General features: G+C 42.3%; 1 protein-coding gene across 1 annotated transcript; it reads right to left on the bottom strand.

Annotated features, from left to right (window-relative positions):
• Positions 1-1,089: 1,089 nt before the first annotated feature.
• Positions 1,090-15,739, bottom strand: LOC5579242 (DNA polymerase subunit gamma-1, mitochondrial). The gene is made up of 4 exons (XM_021839136.1): positions 15,116-15,739; positions 13,827-14,987; positions 1,478-3,066; positions 1,090-1,415 (listed from the first exon to the last, which is right to left on the bottom strand). Exons 1-4 carry the CDS (start codon positions 15,572-15,574, stop codon positions 1,115-1,117), a joined length of 3,510 nt encoding a protein of 1,169 aa, XP_021694828.1. The 5' UTR covers positions 15,575-15,739; the 3' UTR covers positions 1,090-1,114.
• Positions 15,740-16,155: the final 416 nt, after the last annotated feature.

Genomic DNA, 16,155 nt, shown 5'->3' with positions numbered 1-16,155 from the left:
TCTCCTAGAGATCTGATAAAAATCTCACAGAGATCTGATGAAGATCTCACAGAAATCTGATAAAGATCTCACAGAGATCTGATGAAGATCTCAGAGAAGAGAAGAAACTCTCAGAGAGTAATCTGATGAAGATCTCTGAGAGATCCGATTAAGATCTCATAGAGATCCGATGAAGATTTCTGAGAGATCTGATAAAGATTTTTGAAGGATCTGATAAAGATTTCTGAGAGATCTGATAAAGATCTCTTTGAGAGTGATCTAATAAAGATCTCAGAGTGTTCTGATAAAGATCTCAGAGAGAAGAGAAGAAGATCTCAGAGAGACCCGATTAAGGTCTCAGAGAGATCTGATAAAGATCTTCTAGAGATCTGATAAAGATCTCCTAGAGATCTGATAAAGATCTCCTAGAGATCTGATAAAGATCTCCTAGAGATCTGATAAAGATCTGATAAAGATCACCAGGAGATCTGATAAAGATCTCCTGGAGATCTGATAAAGATCTCAGAGAGATCTGATAAAGATCTCCTAGAGATCTGATAAAGATCTCCTAGAGATCTGATAAAGATCTCCTAGAGATCTGATAAAGATCTCACAGAGATCTGATAAAGATCTCACAGAGATCTGATAAAGATCTCACAGAGATCTGATAAAGATCTCACAGAGATCTGATAAAGATCTCACAGAGATCTGATGAAGATCTCACAGAAATCTGATAAAGATCTCACAGAGATCTGATGAAGATCTCAGAGAAGAGAAGAAACTCTCAGAGAGTTTGATGAAGATCTCTGAGAGATCCGATTAAGATCTCATAGAGATCCGATGAAGATTTCTGAGAGATCTGATAAAGATTTCTGAGAGATCTGATGAAGATCTCTGAGATATTATAAATATCTCTTTGAGAGTGATCTGATAAAGATCTTAGAGTGATCTGATAAAGATCTCAGAGAGATCAAGATAAAGATGTATGAGGGATGTGATAAAGATCTCTGAGTCCTCAGTGAGATCTCCAGAGTCAGTCACTGACTGGCAAGTCATTTGACCATTGGATTCATAATCGGCACTAATGAGTAAAGAACTTTTGGCAAATACTACTTTTTAATAACAGTTAACGTTTTTATTTCGATTTCTTCCTAACGATTTTAACATTTTTCTTTGGTTGAAGCTTGCTCGCCGTTGACGATGAGGACTTCCCTCGGTGCCACTCCCACCTCGTCATGTCCGATTCGGTCGGACCAAGCTTCTCCAACAGCTGATAGATGTTGAGCGATTCGCCGTTCGGAATCCCATAACCCACGGCCAGTCCGTGCGGGTTCGAGGGAGTTTTGCAGTCCATGTGGGATTCCTTCCGCAGGACGGTGTCCACTTCGACCGTGGAAAAGAACGCTACGGATTGTGGCAGGTCGTTGAGACCCAGTCTGAAAGATGGAAGGATTTCATGACTAAGGTTCTTTTGATTATTGACAGAGACTCATCTCACCTTGAAACGCAAAAGGCTCGTGTCAGCAGATTAGTCACGTGCATGGCCAATGCTGCCCGGTGGGCGTACCGATCTTCAACCAAGTACCGAACCTCGTCGTGGAAACTCAAGCAGAACCGCACCCGATTGCCCATCAGCCAACGCATCGAGACCAACATCAGGTGGAGGAAGTCCACAGCTCCACTCTGGACAACCCAGTTGATGCGCGTCGGTAGGAAACGTTCCTCGGTTCCCTCCTGCGGTTCTAGCGCACGACTTAAACGACAACCTAGGAAGGGCGTGACCGGAGCATCCGAACCGGCAATCTCCTCCAGACGGTTGAACATGGCGCTCTCAGTGCCGCCCTCCCAGCGGGCTTTCTCGAACATCTCATCCACCGCCTTGTTGCAGACTTTGGCCATCTTCAGCGCTTCGTAGCCGGAGTAACCTTTGTGTGGGAATTCATCCCGGTAATCCGGCTTGAGGTAGTAGAATTTCTTCCCCTTAGTGAGGGCAAACATCTTCATGGCTTTGGAACGTGCTTCCGCCTCTGAAAAAGTCGGATTGAACTGCTTCAGCAATCGTTCGGCAAAATTCTGTCCGGCCCCGTAGATTCGGGCGTAATTTATGACCTTGGCGTGATCTCGGGATATTCCGACCGCCTGGGCAGTGACGCTGTGCATGTCAGTCTTGGCGGCCTTCGATCCGCTCAGTGTCATCCAACCTAAGGGCGTCGCTCCATGGATTCCCGCCGCATGGCCATCCCCCAGAACCGATGCGATCCACAGCTCCTGGCTGTCCACATCGGCACCGACCATTTTGTACCCTTTGGGAGCTTGAACCATTGCCCTCAGTTCACTGCCAATGCGTTCCCTTTGGGCGTTACTCGCAGTCATCCAGGTCGGCTCCATTGCTCGACGGGTTAGCGTTCCACAGACCACAACCTGCGGGATAATCGCGCCATAGTCCATGTCCTCATCGCGCAAATGTTTCGGCAGCTGGTCTTTCCCTAGCCAAACCACCAATTGCCCATTAATTCGATCCCGATTGTTCCTCCAATAAGACAACATTTTGGCAATTTCCACAACCCGTTCGGCAGTCTTCCCGTCCCCGGCCAGAACGTTCTCCGAGAACTTGTTCAGGAAATCCTTCGACAGCGGGTTGCCCACTCTGTGCGAGGGGCCATCCTTGTGTGGCAACTTGAGGAAGTAGCAGCACTCCTCCAGGTCCAGATTGCACCAAATCCCGGTTCCTTTGTAGGCGTTGTTGGTTTTGTCCTTCTTCAGCTTCCGGTAGTAATCCTTTCGGCTGATGTTCTGTTCCACATCGCGCCACAAACTGCCCAGCGCCTCTTGGCTTTCGCCGGTCGTCGCCTCCGGGTTGATGTCTAGCACCGGACAAGCAGCGGCCAGCTGTTCCAGCGGAATCATGCCACCTTCGATGTCGTCGTATTCTCGGGTGAATTTGTGGGGGACCAGGAAGCCCCACCCTTGGCCACGGATGAAGTGCAACGGGTAGCCTTCCCAACAGAGGCGAAGCAGCTTCGGGGCTATTTGCATGCCGGTTCCGATGTTGGTCGGCCCTGGGGACCACTCGTCCTCGGTGGGTTTCTGGAAGAGAGGAAATAGTGAAACATGGGGTTGATGCAACAAACTCAAGGGCGTTTGGTTTGAAGGGTGTAATCGGCTCTTTCCCACAAAATGGGTTAGGTTGTGTACGAAACACAACTTATTTAAATTTCTTAGTCTAATAATGGGCCCAGTCTGAGGAGAATATTTTGGTCATTCATTTTGAACACAATATTTACTATCAGTGCAAACGGTTTGGACAATTTCCGAATGAGTCTGAGTAAATCTGAGTTTCTTATTGTATACGACTGATGTATATGTGGATTTTATACGGTTCAATGATTCTCTACGGAAGGCTTGAAGAAAAAAATGTTCCTACTTCTCTAAGTGAGTGATTCCAAGCAACAGCACCAAAATTTGGTAAATATTTTAATTCATTTTTTTCTATTGAGCTGAAACTTTGCACAGTTTTCCAGTTCCATCTAAATCGTCATTTTCCGATATCAAATCTTCAAGTTGAGTCACGACTAACTTTTCAAAAGGGTGTATGTGAAAATGGTTCAAAAATATTCAAAAAGCTGCACAGCAAAAACGGTTCGTTCGATTGTTAGACAACTAAAGAAACAAAGTTAGACAACTAAATAAAGATTCCAAAAAAAATACACACAGTAAAAAAAAATTTTTTTTGCATTAAAAAACATAATTTTTGACACAAAAACTCAAATATCTCAAAACCCTATCGGAATACCATAATTTTGCAACAAAAAATTCAGCAACAAACTGCGGTCCTAAAAAAAAATTAACAATGAAAAAAAAAAAATTCACTAAGTGTCAAATTTGTGAAATATTTGAAATGTCATAACTTTTTTGTTTATTGGCTTACCATCACCAAATTTTTATGGTAGATAGCTAATATAATGGACCGTTTTCCCTCAGAAAATTACGTTGGTATTCCGATAGGGTTTTGAGATATTTGTGACAAAAATGATGTTTTTTAATGCAAAAAAAAACTTTTTTTACTGTGTGTATTTTTTTTTTTTTTAATCTTTATTTAGTTGTCTAACTTTGTTTCTTTAGTTGTCTAACAATCGAACGAACCGTTTTTGCTGTGCAGCTTTTTGAATATTTTTGAACCATTTTCACATACACCCTTTTGAAAAGTTAGTCGTGACTCAACTTGAAGATTTGATATCGGAAAATGACGATTTAGATGGAACTGAAAAACTGTGCAAAGTTTCAGATATTTTTGAAATGGTCGATCAGAATCGACTTGCATGCCTTCGTGGAATCCCTCAAGTTCTTTTTCATCCCTCGAACAATTTTTCGCATTTATCCAAGTAACTCAACAAAATTTCCTCGTAAATTATTCTTGGAATTCCTGTAGAAATTCCTAAAGATTTTTTTTTCAAGTATTCCACCAGATACTTCTCCTGGAACTCTTTCAGAAATTCCTTCTTAACTTTGTTAACCCATTACCGCCCAGTGATCTATTTTGAGATCAGTAACATTTTTGACTATAGTTAATTTTTTAGACAAAATGGATGGTTGGTATCTTTGGATAAGCTGTGAAAGACCTTAAGAGCAGTCCAATGACAGGTTTTTTAATTCAGATTTCTTCCACGGGGTTGCGCTGTCAGCATAAAATATATCTGTTTTGTTACCAGCTCTTATCGGCATCACCACGCTCGTCTTATACTACAATAAGCGTGGTTTACAATTCAGAGATTCCTGAACAATTATAGAATGGACCCTGTGCCGGATCAGTGTATATTCCGGAATTCTGTGATTTTAGAATACATCCTGGGTTTCCAGTGCAGAATGCTGGGAATCCCGTGAGTATTCTGGGAATCCCGTGAAGATTCTGGAATTGCATCCTGGTCTTGGTCCTGGTCTTGGATCCTGGTGTTCCATTCTGGTTCTAACTGTCCCTGTGTGGATCATAGGATTCTAGTGTAGATTGTGTGGCTGCATTGTGGATCTCTGACTTCTAACGCGCATATTGGGATTCCACTAGGTTTGTTGTATTTTTGTGTATATCCTGACACTGTTGTTCAGATCATAGTGTGTCAGTGTGGATCTTAGTATTCCATTGTAGATATTGAAATTCCAGTTTGACTCCTGGTATTCCAGTTTAAATCCTGGAATTGTAACATGGGTCGTGTATTTCAATGTGAAACCTGAGCTTTCAGTGGGGACCTTGGGGTTTCAGTATCTTGATACTCCAGTAGGGATCTTGCGATTTTAGTGTGAATCACAGGGTTGGAACATGGGTCCTAAGTTTGTAATGTGAATGCTGGAATTTCAGTGTCGATTTTAGGATTTCAGTGTAGATCCTTGGAATTCACGGTGGATCCTGGCATATTCCAGTATGGATGCTAGGATTTCAGTGCGATATGGGTATACCAGTGGAGAGTTTGAGTTTCTAGTGTGGATTCCTTGGATTCCATCATAGATTATGGATTTCCAGTGCGGATTTTGAGATTCTAGTGTAGATGCTTGTATTCCAGTGAGGATTCTGGCATTCCAGTGGGAATTGTGGTAACCCAAGGATATACTGTGGCAATCATGTTGGAGTTATGTTGAAAGACAGTGCAAATGTTGTAAAAATTCTTCACAAAAAGTTAAAAAATACATTGGGAATAATACGAGAATGTTGGGAGAATGTGGAAATCTTATCTTATAGTTATATGCAGTGTTGACCAGACTCATTTCCCCGAAATTCGAATTGTGAAGCCATGAACTGTTATAACGGTGCGTTGTATTCCTGAGATGGAGGGGGAGGTGGTTGGGCTTGAGTGTTGCACATGGGATCCGACAGTTTCGATCTCGGTGGACCGCAATTCAAGTTTCGGTGAAAAAATGATTCGCACTCACTCACTCACTCATTTCATTTCACCGAAACTTGAATTGTGGCTCTCTGGGATCAAAATTGATCGATTTTGTGTGCAGTACTCAAGCTTAACCATCTGCTTTTCTATTTTAGGAGGATAGAGCATGGTTGTAGTAGTTCGTGGCTTCGTAGTTCGGAAAATGTTATTTTCAAGGAAATGAGTCTGAGCAACACTGGTTATATGGCAAACAGAATCTAGTATGGCCTGAGAGAATCTCGTAGAAATACTGTGGGAATTTGGATTGGTCTCATTGGAAAGAGTCAGGTGAGAATTTTCAGGGAACTATGTGCGAAACCTGTAAGAATTCTTTGGGAATTGTGTAGAAATACTGCGGGAATTGTGAATTGGGAAACCTTCAAGAGTCCTGTAGAAACATTATGTAAATACCTTGTGAATCCTGCTAAATCATTAGTGGTTTTTATTTTCATTTTCATTTTCATTTTGCAGCGTTTGGTGGGGCAATGAGAGCGCAAGTCAGTCCAAAGCCGGGGGAAGGGATAGGTAATGGCCGTAATAGTCTATGCGGACCACTTGAACACCATCGGAAAGGATAAGAAGGGTTGGGGTAGGGTATAGGGAATGGAGAAGACTTGACACAGTAATGCGATTAATGCTGCAAAATGTAAATGTGCTGAAAGCAATTTAATTTGAGTTTTGAAGTTTGATTTGACTTATTAAAATTCCAAATAGATCGGCCATTGTACAAGATTAATGCTGCAAAATGTAAATGTGCTGAAAGCAATTTAATTTGAGTTTTGAAGTTTGATTTGACTTATTAAAATTCCAAATAGATCGGCCATTGTACAAGTAAGAAAGAATATGCTGATCGCTTTCTAGAAATTTTATAAACAACAAAATAATAACAATATGAGAGTGATGCTAAGGGCTGCTGATGGCACAATGCGACGCTTTAGGAGATTTTGATACTGAATGAACATTACTATACAGAGCGCAATTTAATCGATGGTGATAACTTTACAAACTTTATCTATTTTTACACTGATTGACGATGCTGATTTATATAAAAATATTTAAAAAATATTTGATATTAGTTCATTTGTTTGTGTGATCTAGGTGTTAATAATGGAAAAATTTTACATACCCTTGATGAAATACTTCCCTGACCAGAAATATTATATTTTGAGCGCCCTTTTCGAAGCTATTCTATCCAGGTATCCATGTACTGCTTTCAATCCTGAAATTATTCTTATTGTGCATGCTCATGCATTATATTAGTGATGCTCATAATCATGCAACAGATAAGAAGGAGAGAAAAAGAGAATATAGGAACAGTGATTAGTAATGAGTTAATTATGTAGTTTTGTTAGAATTATAAACAATTAAACAGCAGTAATGAAAATAAAAAATAACTTATAAAATTACTTTGCAGCATAGCTGAGCCTTTCGGAACGTAAGACCGATGTATAAAAATAATTTGTTTCGAAATTGTCCGCGTGGTCTTCTAGTGCCCCTATTAGATCAGAATCAGTCATAGACATACATATCGAATGCTCGCCATGACCCTATGACCAACATTTGGATTTGTATAGACTTAGCTGATGTGGCTTTTCTAATAGGTAGTTCTTTCACTCATTGGTTGTCTTCAAAACCTTGTCAAGTATAGAAAATTGATTTAATTTCATTTATTACTACATTAAAGCTACATTGTACTTATTAAGTATTAGGTATTATTTTATGTTTTTATCACTATTGGTATTATCAAGGCCAGAATTCCCAGTGAGTGAAGAATTTTATAGTACTAGAACACCATAGAAGATCGCTTAACATTACCTAATCATGGAACGGCTTTTTGCTCTATTATTTTAGGTAGATGCTATTGATCTCCCTTTGCTCCTATCCGCAACCCGGTGCACGCGCCCTGTTGGTTTTCGAAAACCTCGTAGAAGATTACAAACCGTCAATGGCATTCCCAATTACTACCCCACATTGCACATTCAAGGGTCTAATTGTGCTCCTAACCCACCCTCAGTTCGTAATCTTCTCGCCAGTTTGAAATTATATTTTCCCGAAGTGAAAGTAATTTTGATGAGTGATAGCCTAGTGCAGCCCAACTGCATAGTACAGTAGTTTAACCAGAATTTTAGGTCAGAAGATAAAATCTAAATTTTGTAATAAAAAGGTTGCCATTGCTTTGAAATTCACCCAACATCTAATCAAAACTACTAACAACAGCGATCAATTATCAAAATTCATCGCTCCCTGGAAAATATAATCCCAAGCCCAGGGAAATCATTAGTGGTTTTTATTACAACAAAAAAAAATTCTTGGAAATTTTTATATAAGTATGTTCTCCGTAACCATCTGATACTAACGAGGCTGGCGTAAAATAAAGGAGCACAATGCGACTACTGCGGCTATATGTGTATGAATGTATGTATGTTTGTATGTGCAAACGAGTATGTGTTGTGCTTGTACGTGTATGTCACATTATGATCATGTCACATTCAGCATCCTTTTGAGGTGTAGTTTTCAAATAAACCTCGTTTTGTTATTTAAATTTATGGCAACATATTATTACCGTTTACATTATGTTCACCATATTATCTTGTCACTTTTGAATGCACCATACTACCTTCAAACATTTGCGAACATAATCAATTTATTTTTTCAATATTTTGCGTACATATGACCCACTGTGTACTGTAACAATAGGTGACCGTACAGATTTCCATTTAAATGACGGTTTAGCATTCTCTTATCATATTGCGATACTCCAGAAATAATCAGGTAATTACTACAAATGTGAAATAATTCGGGCGTAATGGGTTAAGGTTCAGGGGATAGGCATAATGATTGAGATAGGCAAAATTTTGCCTAAATTCAAATGCTCATAACTTTATGAAAAATTGATGAAATTGGATGCATCTAGAAGCAGTCGACGGCAAATTTGGTCTACTTTCAGGAACTTGCTTGGCCATGCATATTGGCCACTGGACACCGGAGATGTTCCGGATTTTCCGAGGTCATGTCTAAATGTCATTTTTTCTGTCACTTGTATTTTTGTGCGGTGTAAAGTTGGATAGATGTTTACTATTTTCCTAGAAACTAGAACTAATAGGAAGTTGAATGCCGCCGGACGCATCAAGATTGGTTGGAAATCTTCAGAAATATGACCATTTCCGTAAAATGGTTCCGGAAAACATGGTCAGTCATGTTTTTATTCCCAATTATGTAAATACTGTCCGGAACTATATCCAAGTGGGCATCAACCTTTAAAATTATGTTTCCAGCAGCATATTCAGAACCATTGGATGTATAGACCACTTTATAGAAGGTTCCAGGTGCCCTGAGGGAAGTGGTCAATTAGGAACATATCTGGAACCATATCAATATGGGCAATAAACTTCATGATTTTCAAAGGTTATGCTTTTCGAAGCATTTCCAGCACCACCGGCTGCCATGACGACTCTATAGTAGGTTCCAGGTGCCTCCGGGCATGTGGCCAATTCAAAACATGCCCGAAAACACAACAGTATGGGTATAAACATCACGTTTTTTGAAGGCTATGCTACTAGAAGCATTTACAGTGCAACATATTTATATAACCACTGCACTGTGTAATAGTTTCCATGGGCCCTGGGGATGTGGTTATGTTCCGAATTGGCCACATCTCTAGGAGCCCATGGAATCTACTATAGAGTGGTTATTTAATCTTGTGGTTCTGAAAATGCTCCACATTCTTCAAGTCACATGGATCCTACTGTTCATGGTAGAAGGTGATTCTTAACAGGTGAACGGCCAAATTGGCCAAATCCCCTGGGGCACCTGGAACCTACAATTAAGTAGTCATGGCAGCCGGTGGTGCTGGAAATGCTTCGGATAGCATAAGCTTTGAAAACCATGAAGTTTAATGCCCATATTGATATGGTTCCAGATATGTTCCTAATTGACCACTTTCCCCAGGGCACCTGGAACCTTCTATCGAGTGGTCTACGTATCTAATGGTTTTGAATATGCTGCTGGAAACATTATTTTTAAGGTTGATGCCCACTTGGATATAGTTCTGGTTAATATTTACATAATTGGAAATACACACATGACTGACCATGTTTTCCGGAACCATTTTACGGAAATGGTCATATTTCTGAAGATTTCCAACCAATCTTGGTGCGTCCGGCGGCATTCAACTTCCTATTAGTTCTAGTTTCTAGGAAAATAGTAAACATCTATCCAACTTTACACCGCACAAAAATACAAGTGACAGAAAAAATGACATTTAGACATGACCTCGAAAAATCCGGAACATCTCCGGTGTCCAGTGGCCAATATGCATGGCCAAGCATGTTCCTGAAAGTAGACCAAATTTGCCGTCGACTGCTTCCAGATGCATCCAATTTTATCAATTTTTCATAAAGTTATGAGCATTTGAATTTAGGCAAAATTTTGCCTATCTCAATCATTTTGCCTATCCCCTGTATTTCATCGAAATTATTACTTCAAATCACAAGCTTTTGCATAAACTTCAGCAAGTTTCTGCAAAAAAATAAAACTAATCCAATTACTGCATTAGGGCTATTAAAAGGTGTTATACTAATTACATTTTCAAAAATATCTCAAAAGACTTCCTTCAGAAATACTTTTTTAAATACTTTCAGGAATTGCACCCTGGATTTTTCTAACGCTTTTTTTCGGAGAAACTACCTAAGATGTTCACAGGATGTGGAAACTTGCTTCCAATAACAACTACCGAAAAGCTAAACATTACATATAATTTGCAATTGGATTAGATGGACAAATTGATGTGAAGATTTGCGAAAAAGTTACACGTCTTCTCAGTGAGAATCGAACTCACGACTCCCCGATCTCTAGTTGGGGCGCGTTACCACTACGCCATGAGAGGACTCATGAACGCAGAAGTTAACCTGAATTCGATTTCAACTCAATAATCACGTGGTCCTTTTTCGCAAAGTGCACCTCTTTCGGAAGAATTAGATGCCCATCCAAACACAACGCTTTCTATATATATCCAATGCCTAGCCCGAGAGCGCATTGTTTTTTAGGTATAGGAATAGCACACTACACTACAGCGCAGTTGCTGGCTGTAGTGTACGGGATCAATGGCGAAATCTAGTGAGGACAAGGAAGAAGACCGATCTGCGAGGCAGTCGTTGATTATTTTGGCGGCGATCTTCTTCACCAGTTTGTTTGCGATGATCTAGGAGAAATTCAGCAAGCTTCTAGGAGGTGCTCAGCAACCATCTAGAAGGAGCTCAACAAGCTTCTGGGAGAAGCTCAGCAAGTTTTCAGAAGAAGCTCAGCAAACTTCTAGAAGAACTCAGCAAGCTAGGAGAAGCTCAGCAAGCTTCTACAAGAAGCTCAATAAGCTTCTAGGAGAAGCTCAGCAAGCTTCTAAGAGAAGCTCAGCAAGCTTCTAGAAGAAGCTCTGCAAGCTTCTAGGAGAAGCTCAGCAAGCTTCTAGAAGATGCTCAGCAAGCTTCTAGAAGATGCTCAGCAAGCTTCTAGAAGAAGCTCAGCAAGCTACTAGAAAAAGCTCAGCAAGCTTCTAGGAGAAGCTCAGCAAGCTTCTAGGAGAAGTTCAGCAAGCTTCTAGAAGATGCTCAGCAAGCTTCTAGAAGAAGCTCAGCAAGCTTCTAGGAGAAGTTCAGCAAGCTTCTAGAAGATGCTCAGCAAGCTTCTAGGAGAAGCTCAGCAAGCTTCTAGAAGATGCTCAGCAAGCTTCTAGAAGATGCTCAGCAAGCTTCTAGAAGAAGCTCAGCAAGCTTCTAGGAGAAGTTCAGCAAGCTTCTAGAAGATGCTCAGCAAGCTTCTAGGAGAAGCTCAGCAAGCTTCTAGAAGATGCTCAGCAAGCTTCTAGAAGATGCTCAGCAAGCTTCTAGAAGAAGCTCAGCAAGCTACTAGAAAAAGCTCAGCAAGCTTCTAGGAGAAGCTCAGCAAGCTTCTAGGAGAAGTTCAGCAAGCTTCTAGAAGATGCTCAGCAAGCTTCTAGAAGAAGCTCAGCAAGCTTCTAGGAGAAGTTCAGCAAGCTTCTAAGAGAAGCTCAGCAAGCTTCTAGAAGAAACTCTGCAAGCTTCTAGGAGAAGCTCAGCAAGCTTCTAGGAGAAGCTCAGCAAGCTTCTAGGAGAAGTTCAGCAAGCTTCTAGAAAAAGCTCAGCAAGCTTCTAGGAGAAGCTCAGCAAGCTTCTAAGAGAAGCTCAGCAAGCTTCTAGAAGAAGCTCAGCAAGCTTCTAGAAGAAGCTCTGCAAGCTTCTAGGAGAAGCTCAGCAAGCTTCTAGGAGAAGCTCAGCAAGCTTCTAGAAAAAGCTCAGCAAGCTTCTAGGAGAAGCTCAGCAAGCTTCTAGAAAAAGCTCAGCAAGCTTCTAGGAGAAGTTCAGCAAGCTTCTAGAAGATGCTCAGCAAGCTTCTAGAAGAAGCTCAGCAAGCTTCTAGGAGAAGTTCAGCAAGCTTCTAGAAAAAGCTCAGCAAGCTTCTAGGAGAAGCTCAGCAAGCTTCTAAGAGAAGCTCGGCAAGCTTCTAGAAGAAACTCTGCAAGCTTCTAGGAGAAGCTCAGCAAGCTTCTAGGAGAAGCTCAGCAAGCTTCTAGGAGAAGTTCAGCAAGCTTCTAGAAAAAGCTCAGCAAGCTTCTAGGAGAAGCTCAGCAAGCTTCTAGGAGAAGCTCAGCAAGCTTCTAGAAAAAGCTCAGCAAGCTTCTAGGAGAAGCTCAGCAAGCTTCTAGAAGATGCTCAGCAAGCTTCTAGAAGATGCTCAGCAAGCTTCTAGAAGAAGCTCAGCAAGCTACTAGAAAAAGCTCAGCAAGCTTCTAGGAGAAGCTCAGCAAGCTTCTAGGAGAAGTTCAGCAAGCTTCTAGAAGATGCTCAGCAAGCTTCTAGAAGAAGCTCAGCAAGCTTCTAGGAGAAGTTCAGCAAGCTTCTAGAAAAAGCTCAGCAAGCTTCTAGGAGAAGCTCAACAAGCTTCTAAGAGAAGCACAGCAAGCTTCTAGAAGAAACTCTGCAAGCTTCTAGGAGAAGCTCAGCAAGCTTCTAGGAGAAGCTCAGCAAGCTTCTAGGAGAAGTTCAGCAAGCTTCTAGAAAAAGCTCAGCAAGCTTCTAGGAGAAGCTCAGCAAGCTTCTAAGAGAAGCTCAGCAAGCTTCTAGAAGAAGCTCAGCAAGCTTCTAGAAGAAGCTCTGCAAGCTTCTAGGAGAAGCTCAGCAAGCTTCTAGGAGAAGCTCAGCAAGCTTCTAGAAAAAGCTCAGCAAGCTTCTAGGAGAAGCTCAGCAAGCTTCTAGAAAAAGCTCAGCAAGCTTCTAGGAGAAGCTCAGCAAGCTTCTAGAAGATGCTCAGCAAGCTTCTAGAAGAAGTTCAGCAAGCTTCTAGAAGATGCTCAGAAATCTTACAGAAGAAGCTCAGCAAGCTTCTTTAAGAAACTCAGCAAGCTTCTAAAAGAAGCTCAGCAAGCTTCTAGAAGAAGCTCAGCAAGCTTCTAGAAGAAGCTCAGCAAGCTTCTAGAAGATGCTCAGCAAGCTTCTAGAAAAAGCTCAGCAAGCTTTTAGAAGAAGCTCAGCAAGATTTTAGAAGAAGCTCAGCAAGATTTAAGAAGAAGTTCAGCAAGTTTCTAGAAGATGCTCAGAAATCTTACAGAAGAACCTCAGCAAGCTTCTAGAAGAAGCTCAGCAAGCTTCTAGAAAAAGATCAGCAAGATTCTAGAAGAAGCTCAACAATCTTCTAGAAGAAGTTCAGCGAGCTTTCTGGAAGCAAGCTTTCCAAGCTTCTGGAAAGAAGCTTTCCAAGCTTCTGGAAAGAAGCTTTCCAAGCTTCTGGAAAGAAGCTTTCCAAGCTTCTGGAAGGAAGCTTTCGAAGCTTCTGGAAAGCAATGACGTTTGGATTTTTTTGAGTGTATGGTTTCAGTGCAAGAAAAAAAAATTCCAATTTCATTGATTTGAAATTTTTACTCACCGAGCAGAGATTTCGATACCATGCCGGATATCCTGGAAGCAACGGTCGTCTTACTGGCAATCGTTCCTTCGTTCGGTACAGGTACTCAAACTTTTTGGCAAGTGGATCTTCATCCTCCACCCCACTTTCCTCTGGAACAACCTTTTCCTCCTTCTGAGCATCCAGTTCAGCTGCCTTCTTCCTGGAGGACACCTTCTTGGCCGCCTTCAGCTTTAGCTCCTGCGTACTCCAGTCCTGATCCCACAACCACAAATCCTTCTTGTACTCCTCCTCATGCATCAACCGGCAGGCAGCGTCCGCCCTCTGAGCCAACAGATGCTTCGCCTCGATGTCCAAATCCTCGTACGCCAAATCCGACTCCTGGATGTACCGGGTCCAGTTGCTATTGACCGGCAGATACGCATTGCCTATTTCGAGCATCCCGGCCAAAGTTGCCGGGTGTGGGAATCGTTCCAGAAATAGTGGCAGTAGCTTCTCTAAAACGCCCTTCGTGGCCATCACGTCCCCCGCGCAGTACCTCATCAAACTCTGAAAGTTCTCCCGCACATCGGCGAGGGTCCCTTCTAGGAAGATATTTCGCTTCTCCTTGTCTAACTTGGCCCCACAATACAACTGATACACATCGGCCAAATTATTCAGCGAGCTCTGACTGCTCCAGCCCAAATCCTCCAGGGGCATCTCTTTGCTTGATTTGAGCATGGCTCTTTGATAGCTGGTTACACCACTGACGCACACATGTAAGGACATCGTGTCCACGAACCGCAATCCGGTTCCCTCCAGCCAGTACTGCTCGCGAATCCGTGCCCGATCGTAGGACACGTTATGCCCCACCACAACCTTCGGCACCTGGAACCGTCCATCAGTCCGGCGATCCTTCTCCCCGGATTCCATGGGAATCAACTCCGCCAGCTGATAGCGATGCCCCTCCCCAAACGGCACTTGGCCAACCAGATGTGCACTGGTCCACGAGTACCACCGGGTTGGACTCAGAGCAGTGGCCATAACCGGTGCCGAGCCGGCCTTGACGCAAACTTCCACGTCGAACACCAGCGCCTGTTCGTCCGGGTACGGAACGGACACGGCTCCCCGATCGGGATCGTAACACGTCCAACCGGCACTATCAGACCACTTCTCCGGGATAGCGGGGGCATCTGGTCGAGTCTGAAAATCGGGACAAATTCTTAGAAAAAAATCTGACGAAATACAGAACTTTAGCGAACGTTTTTAGTGAGATGATTTTAAAGTTCTGTCGTTCACCGTACCCTCAAATATCAAACAACCCCACTTACCAACATCTCCAGCAGGTCCCTATAGGGCTGACTTTGCTCTTGAGCGATCCGAAGGAAGTGTTCTTCGATGCTGGCGCCCTTCAACTTCGGCAGCCGAAAACTAACGTCCGGTAAAATATCCGGATTTGCGAAAGGAATCCCATGTCGAGTAAGGTCCTTTCTCAGGGCTTCGATTTGAGCCACCGACAGCAGATTTGATTTGCTTCCGTGTGATCCAACGTTGAAGATTTGCTCATACAATCCTTTGGAAAGCAACTGGATGTTCATTTCGTTCAATCGGGCTGAATTTGGTCCCGGCACTTCCACGTTGGATTCTGGTTTCGATGGCACGTCTTTGATTTCATCAGCTTCCCGCGTTTCATATTCCGGTTTCACGTCTTTCAAGCGTCGAACGGTGCTCCGGGGGAAGATTTCCTGCTGAGTGCAGTACCACCGTCGTAGTTGGCACAGTCTCTGCATTTTGCTGCGGGTCCTGGGACATAATCTAACCGGTAATCGGTATAAGGTAACGGTATTTCACGTGTCTGCGCCGCCAGGATTTGTAGCGTAACTGTATTTTGTGTACAAACGATGAGCGCTTTTCGCTTTGTTTTCCTTCGTTTGTTTTGGTCCGCGTTTGCGCGCCGCTTGCACAGCGGGGTGAGGTGATTCAAATTCGAGCGGAATTTAAAAAATCGATAAAGTAGTGCAAATATAGCGTTCCAATTTATGGTTGGTATAAGCCATTTTATGAGACGTTTCGAATCATATGGTTTCCGTTTGTTTACCAGCTTTGAAAGTTTCTGGCGGGCCGATTTATTTACGTTTCTTCTAGCGCTACATTTGGAAGAAGCTTATTCAACAATGGCAGTGTAACAAAGTTTTTAATTTTCGCATGTAAAATTGAAATTAGCAGGCAGAGAAGATATTTTTCATTTACAGGTAATATAATACATGTAAACCGAGTAGAACCATGCGCTGAAAGAGACGGGGACGTCATCGCCAACAAAAATGTGACCAGCGCCATTCATATATCGCCAGAAAACGTCATTCGAACGTCT

This window comes from Aedes aegypti, chromosome 1 (genome assembly GCF_002204515.2).
Source record: "Aedes aegypti strain LVP_AGWG chromosome 1, AaegL5.0 Primary Assembly, whole genome shotgun sequence".
NCBI classification, from domain to species: Eukaryota; Metazoa; Arthropoda; class Insecta; order Diptera; family Culicidae; genus Aedes; species Aedes aegypti.
Note: the sequence above shows the minus strand (reverse complement) of the source record. Positions and strands in the feature narration are given on the sequence as shown.

What these genes read in the sequence shown, in the direction of transcription:
- LOC5579242 (XM_021839136.1), bottom strand. Translation starts at nt 15,574, where the DNA reads ATGCAGAGACTGTGCCAACTACGACGGTGGTACTGCACTCAGCAGGAA. An exon ending in GGGACCTGCTGGAGATGTTG is followed by an intron (nt 14,988 to 15,115) that starts GTAAGTGGGGTT and finishes CCCGATTTTCAG; the next exon opens with ACTCGACCAGATGCCCCCGC. An exon ending in GGTATCGAAATCTCTGCTCG is followed by an intron (nt 3,067 to 13,826) that starts GTGAGTAAAAAT and finishes CCTCTCTTCCAG; the next exon opens with AAACCCACCGAGGACGAGTG.